This window comes from Polyodon spathula, chromosome 18 (assembly GCF_017654505.1).
Source record: "Polyodon spathula isolate WHYD16114869_AA chromosome 18, ASM1765450v1, whole genome shotgun sequence".
NCBI lineage: Eukaryota > Metazoa > Chordata > Actinopteri > Acipenseriformes > Polyodontidae > Polyodon > Polyodon spathula.
In genome coordinates, this window is record NC_054551.1 from 5,703,469 (window position 1) to 5,723,725 (window position 20,257).

At 38.5% G+C, this 20,257-nt stretch overlaps 2 protein-coding genes across 2 annotated transcripts in view; both read right to left on the reverse strand.

Annotated features, from left to right (window-relative positions):
• Positions 1-1,694: 1,694 nt before the first annotated feature.
• LOC121294125 (class A basic helix-loop-helix protein 15-like) lies at positions 1,695-2,831 on the reverse strand. Its single transcript, XM_041217704.1, has one exon. The coding sequence runs from the start codon at positions 2,634-2,636 to the stop codon at positions 2,106-2,108; it is 531 nt and encodes a 176-aa protein (XP_041073638.1). The 5' UTR covers positions 2,637-2,831; the 3' UTR covers positions 1,695-2,105.
• Positions 2,832-5,914: 3,083 nt separating this feature from the next.
• The window catches only part of LOC121330459 (serine/threonine-protein kinase LMTK2-like), a 42,968-nt gene continuing 28,625 nt past the window's right edge, over positions 5,915-20,257 (reverse strand). The window contains exons 8-14 of the mRNA XM_041276990.1: positions 18,651-18,735; positions 17,685-17,806; positions 16,734-16,883; positions 11,748-14,919; positions 10,891-11,029; positions 9,874-10,125; positions 5,915-8,020 (exon numbers count right to left, since the gene is read on the reverse strand). Coding sequence (XP_041132924.1) covers positions 7,992-8,020; positions 9,874-10,125; positions 10,891-11,029; positions 11,748-14,919; positions 16,734-16,883; positions 17,685-17,806; positions 18,651-18,735 — 3,949 coding nt within the window. The 3' untranslated portion in view covers positions 5,915-7,991. The remainder of the gene's footprint in view (positions 8,021-9,873; positions 10,126-10,890; positions 11,030-11,747; positions 14,920-16,733; positions 16,884-17,684; positions 17,807-18,650; positions 18,736-20,257) is intronic.

Sequence of the window (20,257 nt, forward strand, 5' to 3'; positions counted from 1 at the left end):
GCCTCCTTGACACACACAGCAACCACATACAATAGAGGCTTTTGTTCCAGTGGAAAGTTTGCTCCACTATTTTCAAAGGGACACAAAATTAACATTTGAGGATCCCAATACGCTCACCTGGATGTTTTCTTAGGTTTTATTTTCTGTTTAGAAAACAATAAGGTGCAAAAGCTTAAGATATTTGACTTTGCCCCTTAATTAAAAATTAGATTTTTTGAGAGAGAGAGAGAGAGAGAGAGAGAGAGATGCCCAGTAGACAACAAATGCCATTTCTGTATTTAAAAAAAGGTAATCCTTTGAAAAGATATATCATTTACGACAGGCCTGTAATGTATATGCTAAAACCTTTCCGATATTATCCATATATATAGCTTTCAACATCTGTACTGCTACTTATATATAGTACTTTCAAAACCTAGCTGTTTTATTTTATACCAGTTTACCTAATATTGACACCTTGCCCTTTTTAAGCATTCGCTGTAACCTGCCACACTAAACACTGTATTTCATTTATTGCTGATAAGTAACGTATGACCTTCCTGTCTGGTTAATTATATACAGTGGTTCTAGGTTTACAACATTTGAGAAGCAAACAAAGACTTGAGTGTTTTGAAGGTTGGTTTGAATAGTTTGGGTTCTATATTTACTTGCTCATTGTCCACACTAAATTATAATTTTAAGAACGAGCATTTCAGGGCAACAATTTAACCACTGTTCTATTTATTTAAGGTAGATAACCAAGCTGGAAAATCTGATGCTGATGAAACTATGTTTGACAAAGCCCCTGTCAGTATTTTGCTATTGTTTGTCAAAGAACCACTCTCACACAAAATAACACATCAAGCTTTTCTTGCTCTTAATTGCAGTCTAAAAAAACAATAGCCAATCTTAGCTCTATTGGCCACCATCAATTGCACCAACAACAAAAATGCAATCACGGCTAACAAGCGTTACACTTTTCAACGATGCATTTTGCATTAAAACTAAAGGATTTGCCTGAGCAGCCTATGGAATATGTCTCAGCCTGATTTTATCCAGGCTTATTCACAGTGCTGTATAATGCTCTAAAAAGAGCCAGCTGTGGTATATCCCAGCAGGGTACAGGTTGCTCAGCCCCTAGTTGTTGTTCTATATTGTTGGTGACTTGAGATTTTGATAACAGCACAAACATATCAAATCCAATAAAATATTTTGCAATATAAATAAGTTCCAATAATTGTATAATTTTACTCAACATCTTCATAATGCAATACTACATTAAAGTTTATTGTCCACATTTAGACAAATATATTAATCTTAACACCTTTCTTTTTTGCGTGCATAGACTGCTATTGGCCATTGTCCAAATATAAACTGGTGGTCGGTTCTCAAAAAAAAATTATTCCAAATGGTGGCATGGCCAGTGAATCACAGAAATTGGATTACAGCATCATTTGTTGGCACCACTATTAAACTACAGCAGGGCTGAATAATGCTATGGCACAGTATTTGGGGGGTTACTTGGTTCAAAAACAGTATTAGTACAAATGGTTCTCTGGTAGAATGACAAGTGATTTATAACGTTTATATAATATTTGATTAGATATAAGTGTATATATATATATATATATAATATATTATATATATATATATTATATATCCTGGATATTATATACTAAGTAATAATCAAAAAGTAAATCTGATCAATATTCAATCTGATTTAATTATTTGTTTTTATTTTCTAGTATTTAGTCAGTTTCAGTAATCTTAACCTACTTGGAGTAAGTGGTAACACATGTTGTTCAATTTGTGTCAAATTGTCATCCCCCCCCCCCAGTTTTCTCTATACAGCACATAAATATCATAATGGTGACCATGGTCATGTGGCAGTGAGGAGGAATGCCATGTTCCCAGTGATAATGCTGTGTTTCTGCTATAAAGTTGCAGAAAGTAAAAATATCCTAAAGATGTAATTGCTGTTTCCTATTGCTGAATCAGTTCAGTCTGATCTTAACTTCGGTGTAGTTTTAAATATTCAACACGTTTAAATAGCGTCCTTCTTGGGGGTGTATATTTGACTGGTTTTAGTGAAACCTTCCCAAGGTTGGCACAACAAGCACACCTCTCTAACTGCCTTCTCTGAAGCTGTGGATCTGTGTAAGGTAATCTGATAAGCTTCCGTCGTCCTCGTCTTCAAGTTGCTGCTGGTAGTGCAGATACAGTTTGGCTGCGTTTGAAGAGTCTTCGTCCTCTGCGTGCTGCAAGCAACCGCTTGACATACCTAAAATAATGGCAGTGAGAGATTTTATATAGTTCTTGGCTAAGGTGAGCGTCTCGATTTTAGAGAGCTTTTTCTCTGTCTTGACATGTGGGATTGCTTCCCCGAGCGCCTGGAAAGCGTTATTGAGTTTGTGCATCCTCTGCCGTTCCCTCTCGTTGCTTTCCAACCTCCTGACATTCGGGTGCTGCTTCCTGCGAGTCGAGCTGGAGGCCGTGCCGTTGTCAATGCTCGTCCTTCTGCGTTTCACCCGGAGGTTTAGAGACTTTTCCGAGCCGTCGTGTTCACTGGACGCTGGTTGCATCTCTGCCAGGAAATCCTGGTCCGTCTCCACTGGCGACTTGCTGTTGCGTTTGGAAGCTTTTCCTTTGGATTTCATGTTTGTTTGTTTGTTTTTTACCTGGTATGAAATGAACCACCAACAGAATACAGCACGTAAGAATTGTTAACAGGGAGTTTTAAGGGGGTATTACAAACACGATGGTGTAGCACAAAAACACAGACACGTGCCTGCACCAGAGTACAATGGCCCTGCAAACCAGAACAGGTGTTCAAACTGCAGGAAATATACTGACTCCGGTACAATTCATTACATTATTATTATTATTATTATTATTATTATTATTATTATTATTATTATTATTATTATTATTATTATTAATTTGGCAGACGTATTTAGTATTCAAATGCAAGATTAATATTTAACAGTAGGTTTACAGTATGTGCAAATAATACTACTAAAAGTACAACATGAACGAGGATGGAACAAGGATTACAGCAAGTTCTATCCACAAGACATTAGTAAGGCAATTGTGCAAGGATGTGCATTATCTAGAAATAGCTTCTTGAATTCTACAATTGGCTACATACGGTAATATCTGCTTTGTATAAATACATGCGCCCTATTTATGTGTATATAAACATTAACTCTGGCACAAAGGACTGCTTTGACGTCATCATAAAGTAATTATGTATGAGAGCTTTCAATATTTACCGATACCTTATCCGGCAATGATAATTTCTCCAGTAAGTTTAAGTTTGAGTGTGGTTTAATGTATTTTTTTCAGTTTGAAGTTTTACTTTGTAAAAAAATATACAGAAAGCATATTTATTCTAATGCGTCAGTTTTGTATTTATAATATTTCATCATCAGATTTTAAAAACATGTTTCTAATATATTATGGGTTAGTTATAATTTTTGCTGTTTACCTTTAATTAATTTAATGAAAAACAGGCTTTTCAGCCATTCAAGACTATTACATTATTTTGTGACCACAGCAAACAGGCTACTGGCACAATTCAGAACGTGTTTAATTTAATAGGTGGCACTTTGCTTACCTTTTATAGTGAAGATCAGTCGGAGTTTGTTAGTTGAGATTACGCTGTGCGCTACTGTAAAATGCGGAATGATTGCCCTGGAGAAACGGGACACCTGTAGTCCTGCAGTGGTGTCGCTGCAGCTGGAATTGAACGGCAAGGGCTGATAACTGATCGGTGCGAGACATCAATTGAGCCAACCTGTTGCTCTGTTTTGTACACGTAGCGTTTAACAACGGCCAATCAGAGTTCACTTATTTTCATCCAGAATGTAGGCTATACCAGGTCTGGTCAAACCAAACATCTTTAAAAAGGGAGGATCTACAATTATACTTCAATAACCTTTGGCGATCGTTATTTTTGGTTTTGTATATAATTTCCCACATGCGTATTTTTCAGAACTACTCAAACACACACGTTGACCATACAACAAATAATCACCAAATTAAAAAAAGAAACGGCAACAATATACAAAAATTGATTGGAGTTCATTAATGATTGGCAAAGGGTGTACATTAATATGGAGCTACAAGGAGACTATTGACTTGTTGATGAGTTACCAACTGTAAAGGTAATCCAGGTTATAACTAATACAGCCAGCACTAGTTATTATTTATTCATTCACTTCCGATTACAGACAGTCTATAGTGATAAGATCATTGTATCTGCTCTAAGTAAGATTAAAGCTGATACTGTGTGCACCTGTTTTATCCAGAACGGTTCCTATTGAAAAACTGCTCCGAGAACTTTGCATGCATGTCACACATTTGCTGTTCTAAGGCTTCTTGTTTTTTTTTTCATCGTTTTTGCTGGTGTGCCACTTAGAGAAAACCGAATGTTGAAACTCAGGTAGTTTGCATGTTTAACTGCATTCCAATAGCAGCGCTTCCAGTTACTCTAACCATTATTTGCATTGGGTCCATTTGCATCTACATGATGTAGATCTAGAGGATGTACCTTGTTCTCGAGTGAGTCAATGGTGTTGGTCATGTTGCTTGCTTTTTTTATTTAAGATTATAAAACAAAAAGTTCTAATTTGTAGACTGAAGTTCACTATATAGTAAAATCCAGCATCCATCCTTCTTGTGCTTATAAATTAATCTTTGCGAGTTACTTAATGGTTTTTAAACATTAGGCCTTTAAAACTAGGAGTCTACTCTAAAATGTTTTTATTTGTAGACACACTATTAAAAAGAGTGCTTATTATTTGACAGATGTTAAGATTGATATCTAGCAGTAAAAAGAAAAATATATTTCCTGTTATATTCCAACCATCTCATCTGCAAAATCAAAAAGACAAAACAAATTTTACAAGTCAATGTTCTTTTATTCTCATTATTAAACAAACATAGTGTATTTAATTATAAACAATTAATCTAATTACACTATGCATGATCATCAATATGAAGGAAAAATATTACAATTTAAAAAAAATGTACACTTAAAATGACGGGATGACAAGAATTTCTTTTTTTTTTTTTACACCATGATATGTTGCCATAAACTTTATGCTTTTATTAAATTACAATATGAAAACCTCATACCTAGGACTCTGTTACATCAATCCCCATTTACAGACAAAATTAAACATTTATGTACATCAGTCCCGTTCAACATTACATTACACTTCTCAAATGTGCAAGATTAAGCAAATGTATATGGAATAAAACAGAAGATTTTTAAAATAGTTTCAAGTTTATCTGAAGCACAGGCTGCTGCCATCACAAGTATGTACTATTTCCTTATTACAGTAGATCTACTGTAGTCAAACAAAAAGGAGTTCTAATGATACATATGTATTTCTTTTAAAATAAAAACTGCTTATAAAACAATCTCTGGGCTTCTTCCACAAAACAGCCAAACTAAAAGGAAATGTGCCATATTAAAAAGAAGACAACTTAAGCTTTTAAAGGTTACTTTTGGATTCCTTTTCTTCAACATATGTACACTGATTAGCCACACTTTAATTCCAGGGTGGCTGGTACTGCCCATGTTTTGGGGGCTATACCAGATTGACTTTACTGTAAAAAGTATTGAAGAAGTTCTCATTAAACCCAGCCCTAGTGGGGCCAGTATTATTTATTTGCATGTGCTGAATATATTCTTCACTTACAGCAGGGTTTGGTTGTCTTTTTTGCCTGCTGAACAGAACACATACAACAGCAATAGCTGACATTCTGAGCCACTGCAGACCCGGGCAGGGGTTTCTTCAAAACCATGACAAAAGCTTTTAAAAAGAAGACCAGCATAACCTTAATTCAGGGATATCAACAGCTTACCTCCTAGTAGTTTTATAGCTAAAAGTTAAGAACGACAGAATACAGGACCACGTTTAAATAAAAACATGACTCCTCTTTTTGTAGATCATCAATACAATTGCTTGTATCCCAAACAAGTTACCCCCAATCTCCTTATATTTAACACAAATTCAGTGTAATGCTTTGACTTTGCTGAACTAAGATGGCTTAATTACTGTACCAGCAAATGTATCCAGAAAGGTGAGGCAGATTTCAATTGTACTGGAACATTTTAGTTTTAAACAAAGCACAGGTTTTTTTGTTTGTTTGTTTGTTTGTTTTTTCTTCAAGCCAAAGGAGGCTGAATGACTGAGCAAGCTGCACAAAAACAAGCACATTAACCCAGATTTTCATGGCTGTTTAAATCTGTGATTTTGCTACTGTTACGATTTCAATTTAAATGTAGCCTTTTATAGTACTATTTTAAAGACTTTAGAACCATAACAATAAAAGTATTGTATTACTGTACTGTATCCTTGTATTATTCGCCAGATTGATGGTGTAGATAGCACGTGTCCACATTTAATAAAATCATTGAAAATTCCGTTTTCAGGGTTACGAACATTTTAGACTTCTGAACAACCTCCATTCCCAAAGTGTTCGGAGGTTCTGCTGGACTTGAAAACAACCTGGTTTGCGTTTTTTTTTTTTTTTTTTTTTTTTTTTTTTTTTTAAAAAGAACAGAAAATATATTGAACAAACTGTGGTATCTGCTCATCGTTCTTTAACAGCATGAAAAGTAGTTTAACTTATCAAAATTATCTGAACATGTCAAATTTAGCGCCATGTTTTGTTGTTTGTAGGCACATCAATACAACCAATTTAGAAAAAGGAGATAAGCTAAAGGGACAGCCATGTTCCAAATGCTATTATGTAGACCTTTATCTGGGACCATTACACAGATCATTCTTGTGATACAGTCCAACATAAAATGTTTTTAGAATAGAAAATATTGCATGAAAGCGATCAACTGCATAATCTAAAAGACCTGGTAGAGTGTTTTTTTTAATTAAAAAAGCAGACTAACCCTAATTTACATGTATGACACTAATGCAGACACATGCTACATTGCCTTTATCTTCATCACAGTTAGGAAAGATATTTAGGGTAAATGTCACAATTTGTTTTAAACAAATTAAACACACCTATTAAAATGGCATTCCCCAGTTTGCCTACTGCAATAAACACCCTCCAATACAAGGTCTTCTGTAACGTAAGAATGCAAATTACATTCTGGTCAAAATGGTAAAGAGCATCACCGATTATATACAAATTAGAATGACTGACTGCCTCCTTTATAACGGTTTGGAAATTCCATACCAATGTATTCATTTATTATTGTTAAATTATGTATGGAAGAAATTTGCTCAATTACATACAGTAATAAACATGTGACTGTGCAAAAAAAGTTTCCAGTACTTTTTACTTTGCACAGGTCCGTTAAATACCAAAGGTTTTTTTTTTTTTTTTTTTTTTTTTTTTTTTTACGCTGCAGTTTGTTTTCAAACAAAACACCATGCTAAAACCAAACAAACTGCTATTGATATACTGTAACAGGAATGCTCAATGAGGTTTCTATCACCTTTATTGCTTAAGTTTTGGGTTTTCAATCTAAGCTAATCTATTATGTCATTAACTCATGCTAGCCAAGGCTGCATAAAATGTTTACATTAAACAAAGCCAAGGACTAATGCTTTTGATGGAATAAAGACTCAATACTCAAAAGCTTGGGTATAAAGTAGCTGCAATGTAAAGCAAGAGACAGGAGTGCAGAACAATTTCCTTTTTATCTGTACAGCTACGTTTACAAAATAATACTTTAAGTAGCTTCTTTTTTAAATCAAACCTGTTCATTTCACTGATTAGTTTGAAAATGCACATATACTAATCAAATCAGGATTGCTGAGGTTGCTCTCTTCTGTCACTTCAACTGCATCCCTTCTAAGGGACGACTCGCAGACACCAGCAAGTGCTGTTTACGAGAGGACGACAGAACTGGGAAGAATTCTTCTTCAGGATCTTCTTTTTTGATTTTAAAAGGGGTTTTACATCTTAAAATAAATCATGTGTAATTCCATTGCTGAAAATACAGACCAATTCAATCCCAGATGGTCTCTGATTCAGTCCTTTTCTCCATCCTCACTGCTTCCTGAAAAGATGAACACAGAGATTATAGATAGACAGATAGATAGAGAGAACATGAAGCTAAATATATAGTTTATTTAGATTATAAAAACAACAAAACAAAGTGTTTGTAATAAAAGCACAAGCAATACTGAACCTTCCTTTTTAGTACAGATGCTTAATATTTTTTTAGGCATTTAGGTTTTATGGCTCAAAAAACTGGCCAGTCAGATGACATCACACCATACATAGTTGCCTCTAATCCTGAGATCCGAGTTCTTGAAACCTGCAGGAAACTTTCAGCAAAAGCACATCTGCTCAATTCACAGTGTCTGCGTCTCCACACCCATGGCCTTGACAGAATGCGATCAGGCAGCAAGTCTTGTTGTCCAGTCACATTTTCCATTCACAGCAGCCCAGAACTTATCTGTGGTGCACTGCGGTTTAACAGTAGAAATTTGTCTTCCTACCTTCAGCATTTGTAAACGCATTTTAAATATCAAACAAACCCCAGGGGCATTTGTATTTACTTAAATCATAGACTGATAAAACTTGCTGCAACATTGACATTTCCTAAGTGTGTGCCTGGTATATCACAAGAAAATCTGTAGTTAGCTTGGGTCTTTTTAAACTCTGCACACGTGTCTAAGAGCTGACTCCAAATTAATGCTGCCTGATTGTTGAAGTAGGTTGTTCTGTTTAATTCTATTAAAGCTGTCCATTCACTGTGCGAACATGTTTTCTGCACAGCAACTGAACGTTGATTAAAGACCCAAGGTCATATTTTATCTATGGTTTTTGCACCTGTTTGAAATTTAAGTCAGGATTCAAATCTTCCCACTCAACTACTTGCATGCAAAAAAAAAACAAAAAAAAAAAAAACTGGATGATGCACATTTCTCAATCTGCACATAATTGTCTTTTACTGGTAATTTGATTGGGTCTTGTATACATTTACCTGATATCTTACAGTAGCATTTGCATCCACCTCTCAAAGAAAAGACAAAAGGCCAATGTAAAATCTCTCGTTAAATAGATATCAAATGCCTATAACTCAGATTAATATTAAATTATATTTCATTGATACAATTACCCCCCCCCCCCCACGTTGTTTGACATTATAGATCGAATTCAAACTGCTCTCAAATTAAAAAGAAAACAAATTCTGAAATGAATCTCACAACGCAACTGCATCTTTAACAAACTGGATTGATTATACCACTAAATGCTACGCCACTGACTACTTGACACTGTATGGCAAGAAGTGGCAGATGTGTCTCAGCTGTTTAAAAAAAAAAAAACACTACAGTGCTATCCATTAAACAGTGACTCATTTCACATCACAAAACTTAGAGACCCGAGTCACTGTTGCCATGTGTTTGGTAACAGATTAAACTAAAATAAGCATAGCATCTTACATCATCATGAAAATGAAGCCGTCCTTTTTAAAACTGAACCTGCAGTAGTTCTGGTAAAAAGTATGTACTGTGCCATAGCAAAAGTGCAAAAAAAGTCATACATATAATTGTAAAGCCCTTTAATAAACATGTATCGGAGTGTTAAACTATCAGGGAGATAATTACATACATATGGTTAAAAATACCACAATATGTAATACCTATGAATACTCAAGGATCAGTACGGCTCTAGAGCAGGGGTCTCCAATCGTGGTCCTGGAGAGCAGGTTTCCCCCCTGTTTTTTGTTCTAACTGTACCCTAAGTTAATTAATTGGACCAATTAAGCTTCTAATAAGCACTAAATTTGTCCATTTAAGTAATTTAGGGTACAGTTAGAACAAAAACCAGGACGGACACCGGCTCTCCAGGACCAGGATTGGAGACCCCTGCTATAGAGTAACCCGAGGCTGGAGAACTTGCCTCCTTGCTCAACGTCGGAGTCGGTGAGGTGTGTGAGCGAGAAGCTGGTGATGCTGGCTGGAGAGATGGAGAAGCGGGAGTACGGGGAGGAGCTTGCCCAGCTCTGCTCCGTGGTGCGGGGGGGCGGCGGGGGAGAGAAGTACCGGGACGACGCTGGAGGAGACACTTTGGAAATGACCAGGTGACTGGCCGCTTTTGAGATGAAGGAGGGCTCCGGAGAAGAGAAGTCATCGTCCCATTCAAAGCCAGTGCCTGCACAGGGGAAAAAAAACATAAGAAATAGAATCTGCACATTCCAAAAAAGTTTTACAAAGTAATATCAATCATCTGCTAGGAATAGCGTCCTGTCACTGGCTTTGCAGGTGCATATTTGGCACTGCAGGGAAAGTTTGGATCCACAAACACTCCCCTTTGTTTTTTTCCAGCCAGATGCATACTCTGGAGAGAGATGGGTCAACTTCGAACTCTGACATTACCAAGCACTTGGTCAGACAGAGCTGACCATGTTAGTAAGAATGGCCTTGTTTGTTTTAGGTTGTCCGTGTGTGTTTAACCAGGATATCTGAAATGCTTAAATAAGAATAGTTTTTAGTTAGAGGGGTTTTCAATTCAATTTAAAAAGGGGCATGTAGAGCATGAGGTTCCTGGAGCAGGATGTTCCTTTGTACCGTGTGTGCACCTTGGATCAACCCCGAGCCTGGGCTATCATCACTACAACAATTAAAAGAATTTCCATTGTAAATACTGTGCAGCGTTTCTCAAAGATAACTCTTGTGTACATCGTCTTAATCAGCAGATACCACAGCTCCTCTTACATCAATGACAAAAGAAAAAAAAAAATGAACCATTCTTTATCTGTCCACTTTTTTCTAAATACAGTACTATCATACAAGATAGCAATCACTGTATGTATAAACACAAACAGTGTCATAAAAGGTGCAAACACAAATCTATTTCTTACCTGTATAAGGGCCCTGAGTTTAACTTCAGCTGGACTGTGTTAATACGCACACTTACCTTCTTCATCTGTAGAGCTTTCCGAGTGGGTGAAGCGGTTCAGATATCCAGGACTGGAGGAGGGTACGGGGCTGCTGAACTCAGACACTCGGCTGTTTGAACCGGCCGAGTGGTCACCCAGCTCCTTTGTTGGAGTATCCTTGGAGTGAGAGAGACAAAAGGTTAATGGTCTGGAATAAAGATTACTCTTAGCTGATGGCATATTATTAGACAGAATGCTGGATACAATTTCAGCAGCTAATGTAATTGAGCAATTGCACAGGGATTCACAGGATCTTTGCAACATTCAACCCATTTTTAATACTATAAATGGCAAGTCATAGGAGATGGGGTCATACAGGCTAAACAATCCAGCAACTTTAGCAATGATTATGCTAGAAGACACGAATTGTAATTTCTGCATTTTGAAAAAAAAACTTTGACATAAATCTGTACTATCAACTATCAAGGAGATTATTCCATGCAAATGGTTAAAATACTGCAATATGTACCAAAATAAATAGTGGTTTCTTACTAACAGGTTCCAAAAAGACAATTAACTCTTCTTTCAAAGGATAAAAAAAAAAAAAAGCATTACTCATCGCTCTCTTCTGACTCACACAGAAACAAAACTTCAGCCATCAAAAAGAGATACTATATCAGATACAATAGATACAATAGCATCTCTATATGTGGTCCTATGATGCATTAAATGTGTCCTCAAGTTGTAAATACATGTATTTTTAGAACATGGAATGACTCAATTGTACTCAATGGTTTTCTTTCTTTGACAAACAGAATAATTTCTTGATTGCAATATACTGCTGCTTGGTGCAATGAGAATGTTTTTTTTCTTTGTTGCACTGGCAATACCTTACCTGGTCGAAAAGATAAACAGTGACATCATCGAAGAACGACACGGCCCTTTGGTTCGATTCAGACTGGGCCTGTTTGGTTGATTGCGCGGCTAGGGGAGGCGTCAGCTTTAACAGGCTTTTCAGGTCCCTGCCGTAGTCGTTCTCAGTCACCACGATGGGGACGGGATGCACTGTGTCATCGTCGCTCTCAGAGCTCTCGCCGAGCAGATTAAACCCTAGGGGGTCGTCATCAGAGTCGTCGCTATTCTCATTCTCCTCGTCCGCATCAATCCCGTCCTCCGCAACCTCTGGGAGGTCCAAATCGTCCAACTTACCCAAGTATTTCCCTTCGACATCGGGTTCCTTAAGCTTCGGACCTTCATTCTGGTTGGACACCACCAACTTTTCATCCACCTTGTCCCCTGAAGAGTTAGACTGCTGCATGTCGACTGAGACAGCTGGCATGTCTGCAGGTTCTGGTCTACTGCCCTGAAGACTGGCTTCAACATCAGGAAGCTGTTCTGGTGTCCTGATGTTCAACACATCACTGCCATCAACAGCAACCTTAGCTTCTGCATTCAAGTCATCTTCCATTGTGTGTACCAGCTCTGGCAGACTGCTGCCTTTGAAGTCTAAGACCTGTGATATTTTATTCCTTATTTCTGCTGATGGCTCTGGAAGCCTGTTATTAGTTGGTTCAGTCTCTTGTACCTGCAAAGATACAAGAACATCTGATGGCTGCATCCTTTCTTCCAGGCATGCCGTGATTCCAATACTGCAGGTGTTTTTAGTGTCAGTGTGTAAGCTGGGACCAGTGTCCTCACTGGTGAGGTGGGTAGGGTCATTTGAGTTAGAGTTACCGTTGATGTCTTCAGACTTTCTTTCCATCTCCGAATCATTATCTGAGAAGTATGCAGAATCTCGATATGAGTTTTGGTTGACATTTGAGAACAATTCCACTGGAGCCCCAGTCTGGGACTCTTGTTCGCTGCTATCTGCATCCTCTACATCCATATTCATTAGAGTATCCACCTCTGAAACAATGATGGCCGGAGGTGGTAAAGAAGCAGGAACCTGTTCTACATTTGTTTTAAGTGCGGTTTCAACAGGGGAAGGCCCCTTTACAACAGACTGGGAATTCCATTCAGGAGATTCCAAATTCTCAGTTTCATAGCCACTGTCTGCGGTTTTGTAAGGCGGCTGGAGTTTCTGAGGAACAGAATGCAGGTTTTCAGATGGACCAACTAAGACATGTACGTCCAGTGAATCTAACGAGTCAGGCGTTTCAGATGATCGCTTGATTGTCAAAAGAGTCGTTAATTCACTGTCATCGAGTAGGCTGTCTTGGCTTATCTGGTCCGAAAAAGGAGCAGAAGTCAAATGCAAGGATGCATCTTTTGATACATCATTAGTTTTAAAGGTTATTAAAGGCTCCGCGGTTTGTTCCATCAGCGAATTTGCAGACGGGATGCTGCTGCTCTTAATGTCTTTAACCGTGTTCCTGATCAAGCTTTCACTGTTGTAACTCATTGTAAGGCCATTTTCCAAGCCAGCATTGCTCATATGCACAGAATTTGACGTGTGGCTTGTGCTCATTGCAGGTTCTTTGATTACAATTTCAGGTAAATTTTCTTCAGACATTCGCAAACCTTCTAGAAGGCTATGATTTTTGGCATCATTGCACGAATTTTCACAAGTTGCACTTTCCCGAAACAGAGGGGACTCATGGCCGTTGGTGGGACTTGCTGAGATGTCAGCACTCTTAGAGGTAGAGTCGAGAGGAAAATGAGTCTCTTCTTTCGAGGATTCGAGTAAAACACATTCTTCATCGAAGGAGTTACTACTCTGCAGTGTGTCACTACAGCTTTCAGCTATAACTGGTGAACATGAAGGCAAGAGTGTTTCTTGAACTAAAGGCTGTAGAGAATCATTCAAATCTGGACTACAAAAGTCCAAACATTTGTCTTTTCGGAAACTAGGAACATTCTCATACAACAAAGGGCTTATTGGCCCATCAAGGTCCAAATCTTTGTTATTTAAACTGTCCCCAGTATCCATTTTAAAACAGATATCTGGGAAGCTATTCAAATCAGCATCTAAAAGTTCGGATCTTAAGTCCATGCTATTTCTAGAGGAAGATGAGGGATCCTTCATTAAGTTTTTCTCCTTGAGAAATAAGTAGTTACCTCTCAGTTTTTCTGAATTCAAAAAGCACGTATCATTAGGTTGTTCTGTAATACTTTCCATGTAAACGGTCTGCTCACCTCCTAAAAAAGAGGAACTGAAGTCTCTTTCTGTTCTATTTGCTCCAGACTCTAAGCCAGACTCATGGATGCCAGGGGTCCTTTGTATGTGATTCACGTTCAGTTCAGGTAGCTCAAGGAAGCCCCTGTTCCAGGATGCATCTTCCGATTTTGTGCTTTCTCTAAAAATGTTAGTGTGATAGGGGCTTTCTAGATCACTGGAAGCTTGTGACCCAACCTGACTCTCTGGTAAATTTGAGTCTTTGGAGTCTATGCTCTGGTAGAAGAAATCAACATCCATGCTGGATTCATCCAAGCGTATATCCCGGAGGACAACATACTGCTGCGAACGCCTGTCCTGGGGAGCCTCTTGATCTTTGTCATGTGGGTCTGTAGGACACGGATTTTCATCCACCTCCAGACTGCTCTCTCCTTGTTCTTCTAACTGTATATAGTATTCGCTCCCCACTGCTGGTTTGTGGGCGTCAAAGACAGGAAGCTCCCCAGGAACTCCAGCAGAAGGACCCCCGCCCCTGGCATCACCCTCAGAGAAGACAGACTTCTCGTACGGGGGCACGGGGAAGAACATGCTGTGGTAGTTGACAGCTGTGTCCATGCTGGAGGGGCTCTGGTCCTCAAAGTGGTCTATCTTGGCTGCCTCCCAGACGTACTCGAAACTGAGGCCTCGGCTGGTCTCTGTCACCGTCAGGACTTCGTCCATCTCGTGGTGGAGCCCATCGTCCACAAACTGCTCCAGGATGGGGAACGAAGAGTGGCTCATGCTGGATTGTCTGTTGCTGGGGTTTGGTTTGAGCGCATTCCACCTCTGCTCAAAGTCATCCTCGGACTCCTTTTGGCCTTGCATGCGGAGGTATGTGAGCAACCTGTGCACTTCTTCAGCTGTGGCCCTCTTGTCTGGAGAAAGCCAACAAAACTGCAGCGCCTCATACCTGCAAGAAATTACAACAAGAAGAAAAAAAATATGTCATTTACATAATACATACCCCCCACCCCCAAGTAATATAAAAATCTCAAAAACTCTGTGTTGCAGGAATGCTGCAGCGCTACAGGCTATTGAGTTTCCCTGACCCACTTGGTTGATCAGTTCAGACAGCATGGGAAATAAAAATGTAAAAAATTCTCAAAAATATCTTAATTACCCTAAATAAAATGTCAAAAGAAACTGAAGCAACAGTTAAATCTTTTTGAATTTGGAAAATCCATGAAAATGAGACTAACTGAAGATGAGTATAGTTCTATTTCCTGGCATTTTATGTATGTACACCACCCACTCTATATATTGCGGGTGTTGGGTTACATTGTAAATCCGCTATATATCAAGGGCCACAATACTGCGACAGACCCATAGAAAAACAAAAAGGCTAACAACAAATACTGTACAACCACTCTCGTTTTATGGGGGGGATGTCAGGGTCCAATATAAGTCCTCTACGCAACCTGCTTTTTCTCACTTTTCATAGGAAAAGCAGCACACCCTTTTAATTTGTACAGCGGAGGGGAATTGCTTCTCATCAACTTCAGTCTCCAATTAAATTTCATGAGTCTTGCTCTTCTTTCTCAAATGTCCAAACCCGAGGCATTAAAAGAATTCCATTCCAAACACAGGAGGCTTGTTGCTAGGGAGCTGACATCACTGCCTTTTGACTTTTGCAAGTGTATTGCTGCCACAAGAGAACACCTTGTTGGCTAAAATAAAAACCGCTTCAGCAAGTAGATATTTAATTTGCTTTTTGTTACTGTGCAATGCGTGTGTATACAAGAACAAGTGATATTAATGCTTTGTTATTTGTTTTGTATATTTCTGACTGTGATGTGCAGCACGAAATAAAATGAACAGTAATTCTAAGTAAAATTGTTTATGTATATTGCAGCTAAGGCATGCGCAGTTAAGACTGTAAAGAAATGGGGCGCTAACTCCAGCACCGCGATATAGCTGAATCTGCAGTACAGCGAGGGACAATATATCGAGGGGTGGGTGTACTTCACTCACTGGCATTTTACGCACATAGAAACTAGTTCTCTGGCTTTTAATATATAAAGTTCCCTTAGTTCTCTGGCACATCAATTGTACATAGGTCCCCTCCCACAATTTAAAGATAATAAAAAAATGTATGTGCAACATATACACGTCTCCTCATATTGTCCCCATCTGAAAATGTTGGCCACCATGAAAGTTAACTTGGCCACCAGGTTTTCAAAGCTAGTGGCCAAATGGCCACCAGAATACAAAGTGAGCGTCCCACCCTGTGTGTATGTATATATGCTTAGTATGCCTTATGCTTTAGTGTATTTTAGTTAGAAAAGTTACCAATTAAATAAATAAGGAATTCAAAAATTCTACTATGTACACTGGATTAAACAAAACTAACTAGAAGCCATTGTGTCAAAAGCTGGAACTAATGCTATTTATATTATATATTTTATTTCTGGTATCTCTTATAATTACATTATAAATACAATTTCAAACCATAAATTCCACACAAAGAATAGACTGATAACACTTTTTTGACAAACTTTGCCATCGTGACTAGATAAATTTTGTCCTCCTCATTTAAGGGATGAACACAATTGGATACACTACAATGTGCGCAGCAGAAAAAGCATTTCACTTTTTTGTTAAGAAAACAACTGCTATTAGCCTTTGTGTGACATTAAAAATCAAGGCAGGCAGGCAGACAGGCACATAGGCAAGGATTTGATTTCTGTAGTCTATGCGTAGGATTTTGTAAAAACAAAGGCTTACCATCTGTCAGAGTAAGGCAGCCCCACCTGGGGTTGGAAGAGCTTAATTTGTTGTTCCTTTATGACATGGATTAGCACCTCCCTGTCTGAAAGGTGAGGGTACGGTAGAGTGGCGTTTTCAAACAGCTCCCACAGCGTCACACCCAGAGCCCTAAAGAAACAGAGTCAGGATTATACAGCAGGCAATCAGCACATCTCACTGATACAGAGCTAACAGAATGGCCAGCTTTGCTGCCTCCTGATAACTAATCAGGACACCGAACAATCAGGTGCATCTGTTCACTTTGTTACCTATTGCCCCTTTGTAAAATAGCTTTCTTCTCATGGGAGAGGTCTGGCTTTAAAAGATTGGTCTCTGCAGTTAATATTTTCATTACGAACTTAATAAGGATTGACTAGAAGCTGCGTACAGTTCATGGTTTTTATAAAATCGGGTATATCTACATGGCCTGGAAAAGTTTCTGTGATTCAAGCCAAGACTCTTCCTTTTGTAAGCAGGTTGTATTCATCGCACCCACCCCCCACCCAATGATGAAAATAACACACAAACACACGCGGCTGGAAAGATGCCAGGAAAGCCATCTGGAGACTGCTTAGTGGTGACAAAACATGAACGAGACACATGTTTGAATAAGTATTAACAGCCACATCCACCTGTGTCATCACCGTTTCTAGGAAGGCAGATGACGGGCATCCTTTTAACGTCAGCGTGCCCTTTTATTGCACGCTCACTTTATTGCTCTACCATACTTGGTAGACATTTACTATATGAGATGTCAGAGCCCAGGGACAACATCAAGTACTTGTTATGCAGTGTGAATGTCAAAGCCTTCAAACAGAGGCTTCAGATGCAATTAGACTGGGGAGCATCAGCGTACAAAGCTGCTCAATACAAAGAAAGGTGGTTTTATAGCAGATTTTGGGACACGTATGTCAAATACTGTGGACCCACCACACATTGCCAGGTTTGGTTTGATCTGCGGCTACCACCACCCCATGGATCTCTCCCAGCAGCTCAGGGGCAGTCCAGCGCAAGGGCACAACCTGTTCCTCGTCAGTTACAATGTACTCATCCTGGGGAAGGCATGAAACAAGCCGTAAAACATGTATGCAGATATTCCAGAATAGCCCTGTTGTACTATACACATAACACACATTCCAGATTTAGTTATATGAAGTAGAGCTATTATAACACAAAACAAATTGAATGACAAATTTCAGTAAGTCATTTAAGGGACAAACAGTAAATTAAGATCCACCTGAAGAGGGCAGTAGATTAAAGGATATTGAACTTATCTGTTTTTCAATTACTGTTTGACACACCCTACACATTAGAAGTGAATCTGACCCATTCAAAACTCAAAGGTAAATGGGGAAAAAAAAAAAAATATGTAAAATCATTTTCACAGCGAAAAGCTCCTTGTCCTGACCAGTTCAACGACACACCACAGAGAAAGTATGTGCCGAAGATCAACTAGCAACAGTTGACAATGGAGGGTGATGCATGTGAAAACACTTCAAATAGTAGTGCAGCAGTACAGAACAATATAAAATAACTTTTAAAAACACACAAAATTCCATTCATTTATACTCAATTAGTTTTCTCAATATGATTGAAAAATATAAAGATACTGTAAGTTTCAAATGGAAACCTTATAAAAAAATTATTTAAAATTTTATATATATATATATATTATATACTATATATCCCTATATATATATATATATATATATATATATATATATATATATATATATATATATATTCTCCAAATAACAAACCGTATTTAAAGTTTGACCTTGGAATTTAAAAATGGCTTCTTCTAATGCTCCATCATATCAAAACTGCCAACCCTTGAATGGTAAAATAAACATCATGGCCAAAAGCATAGAAATTCTGAAAAACCAGACAGCCTACCTTGTACCTACTGGCTCCCATTCCATAGTCCCCCACTTTGATAGTCAAATCTGTGGTAACGTAGCAATTCCGCAAAGCCAAGTCACTTGAAAAAACATAAGAGAATAAACAACTGCGTTTAACACGAGCTAGCCTAGGCAGGGCAGGGCGCAGACAGACGGGAAGAGAGAAACATAAAAAAATAAATGAGACGTGCCAGCGCAAGGTCGATCAATATCTTGGCTAATGTAACAGAGTAATCTTTACAATGGAACAGGATGGAGAATAATTCAGTCAAGACTCTGCTGCAGCTCTGCAATTCCCATCTGTCCTCCACCAAATCCAAAACATCACATTAACTTACAAAGGACAATATACAACTTTAATGTCACTTCTAGGTCTCCAAAGCTTTCCAAAATGTATGTTGAAATATACTCAATTGAGCATTATGTCCCCCCCCCCCCCCCCCCATGGCACATTGGAGGCCATTAATGAAGAGGAAATGATTAATATCCTTGTAAAGTCATTAAGGAGGCTGGGCTCAGCATGGTATTGCCTTAGAAATGCAGCTCTGGGCTGTCAAGGCACTGAAGGATACTAATTTCAATCACCACAGCCATTAATACAAAATAAAGTGAAACGTGAGCTTCATTTTGGACAAGTAGTTTTCCAGACTCCTGTATAAAATTCTATTGATCCATGTTTTCATGTCTCCATGAGATTTAGTAGGTACTAAATTCAAACCACATTTTTCAGCTGTCAGTGCCACATCATTACCACCATGTGGCTGCCTACTGATATAACCCATGCAGACATATTTAAATTGACATTAGCCAAGTGTACTGCAGGTTTGCACATTCTACTTCATAGAAACAATTGTTGGACAGAGGTTTATGAGACATTTAATCTTCATATTGAGATTTTTGTGTATTTCATTATAGACTAGGAGCATTTAAAAAAAACTTTGAATAAATGTTTTCTAGCATTGAGTTTCCCTGTTCCCCCTGCCCCCTGTCCCCACAAGCAGACACCACTTCTTGACACACACTTCCTCTGGAGCACGTGAGAATATCAAGGACAGCGCTGTGTAAATCAGAGAAACCAATCGAGAACCTCATTAAAGATGACAGGTGAAAGAAACTCAGTCCAGCTGCTTCAATTCTCCCCCTAGCAACAAAATCACTGATGCTGGAGCTTTTCCCAACATACTCAGACAGCATCAGGATATTGTTGCCAGAGAGGAACAAACTCGGACAGTCCAAGAAGTAGGATAGCGCAAAAGTTAGACAGGGTCTTCACATAGTTGAGCTGGAATAGAAAGCATATCACTCTCCGCCCAGGCCAACAGGGAGAAGGCGGACTGGGTTACAGACAGGCATCACAAAATTATTTCGGGCACTTCCAAAACCTACCACTTCAAGCTGTCTCTCACAATTAGACAGAAACTGTCAGTGCCTTATTACCAAGACAAATGGACAGATATTCTAAAGCCATTTGTGTAGCATCTGTACATTATATCGTGCAGCAGGGGTACACTGACATTTCTTCCCTAAAAGGTAAAATGTTTATATAAAAAAAAACAAAAAAAACAAACACCAGTGCTTGTCACAAAACATTTTATGGTGTCC

Coding starts and splice junctions, on each gene's coding strand:
- LOC121294125 (XM_041217704.1), bottom strand. CDS start 2,636: ATGAAATCCAAAGGAAAAGCTTCCAAACGCAACAGCAAGTCGCCAGTG.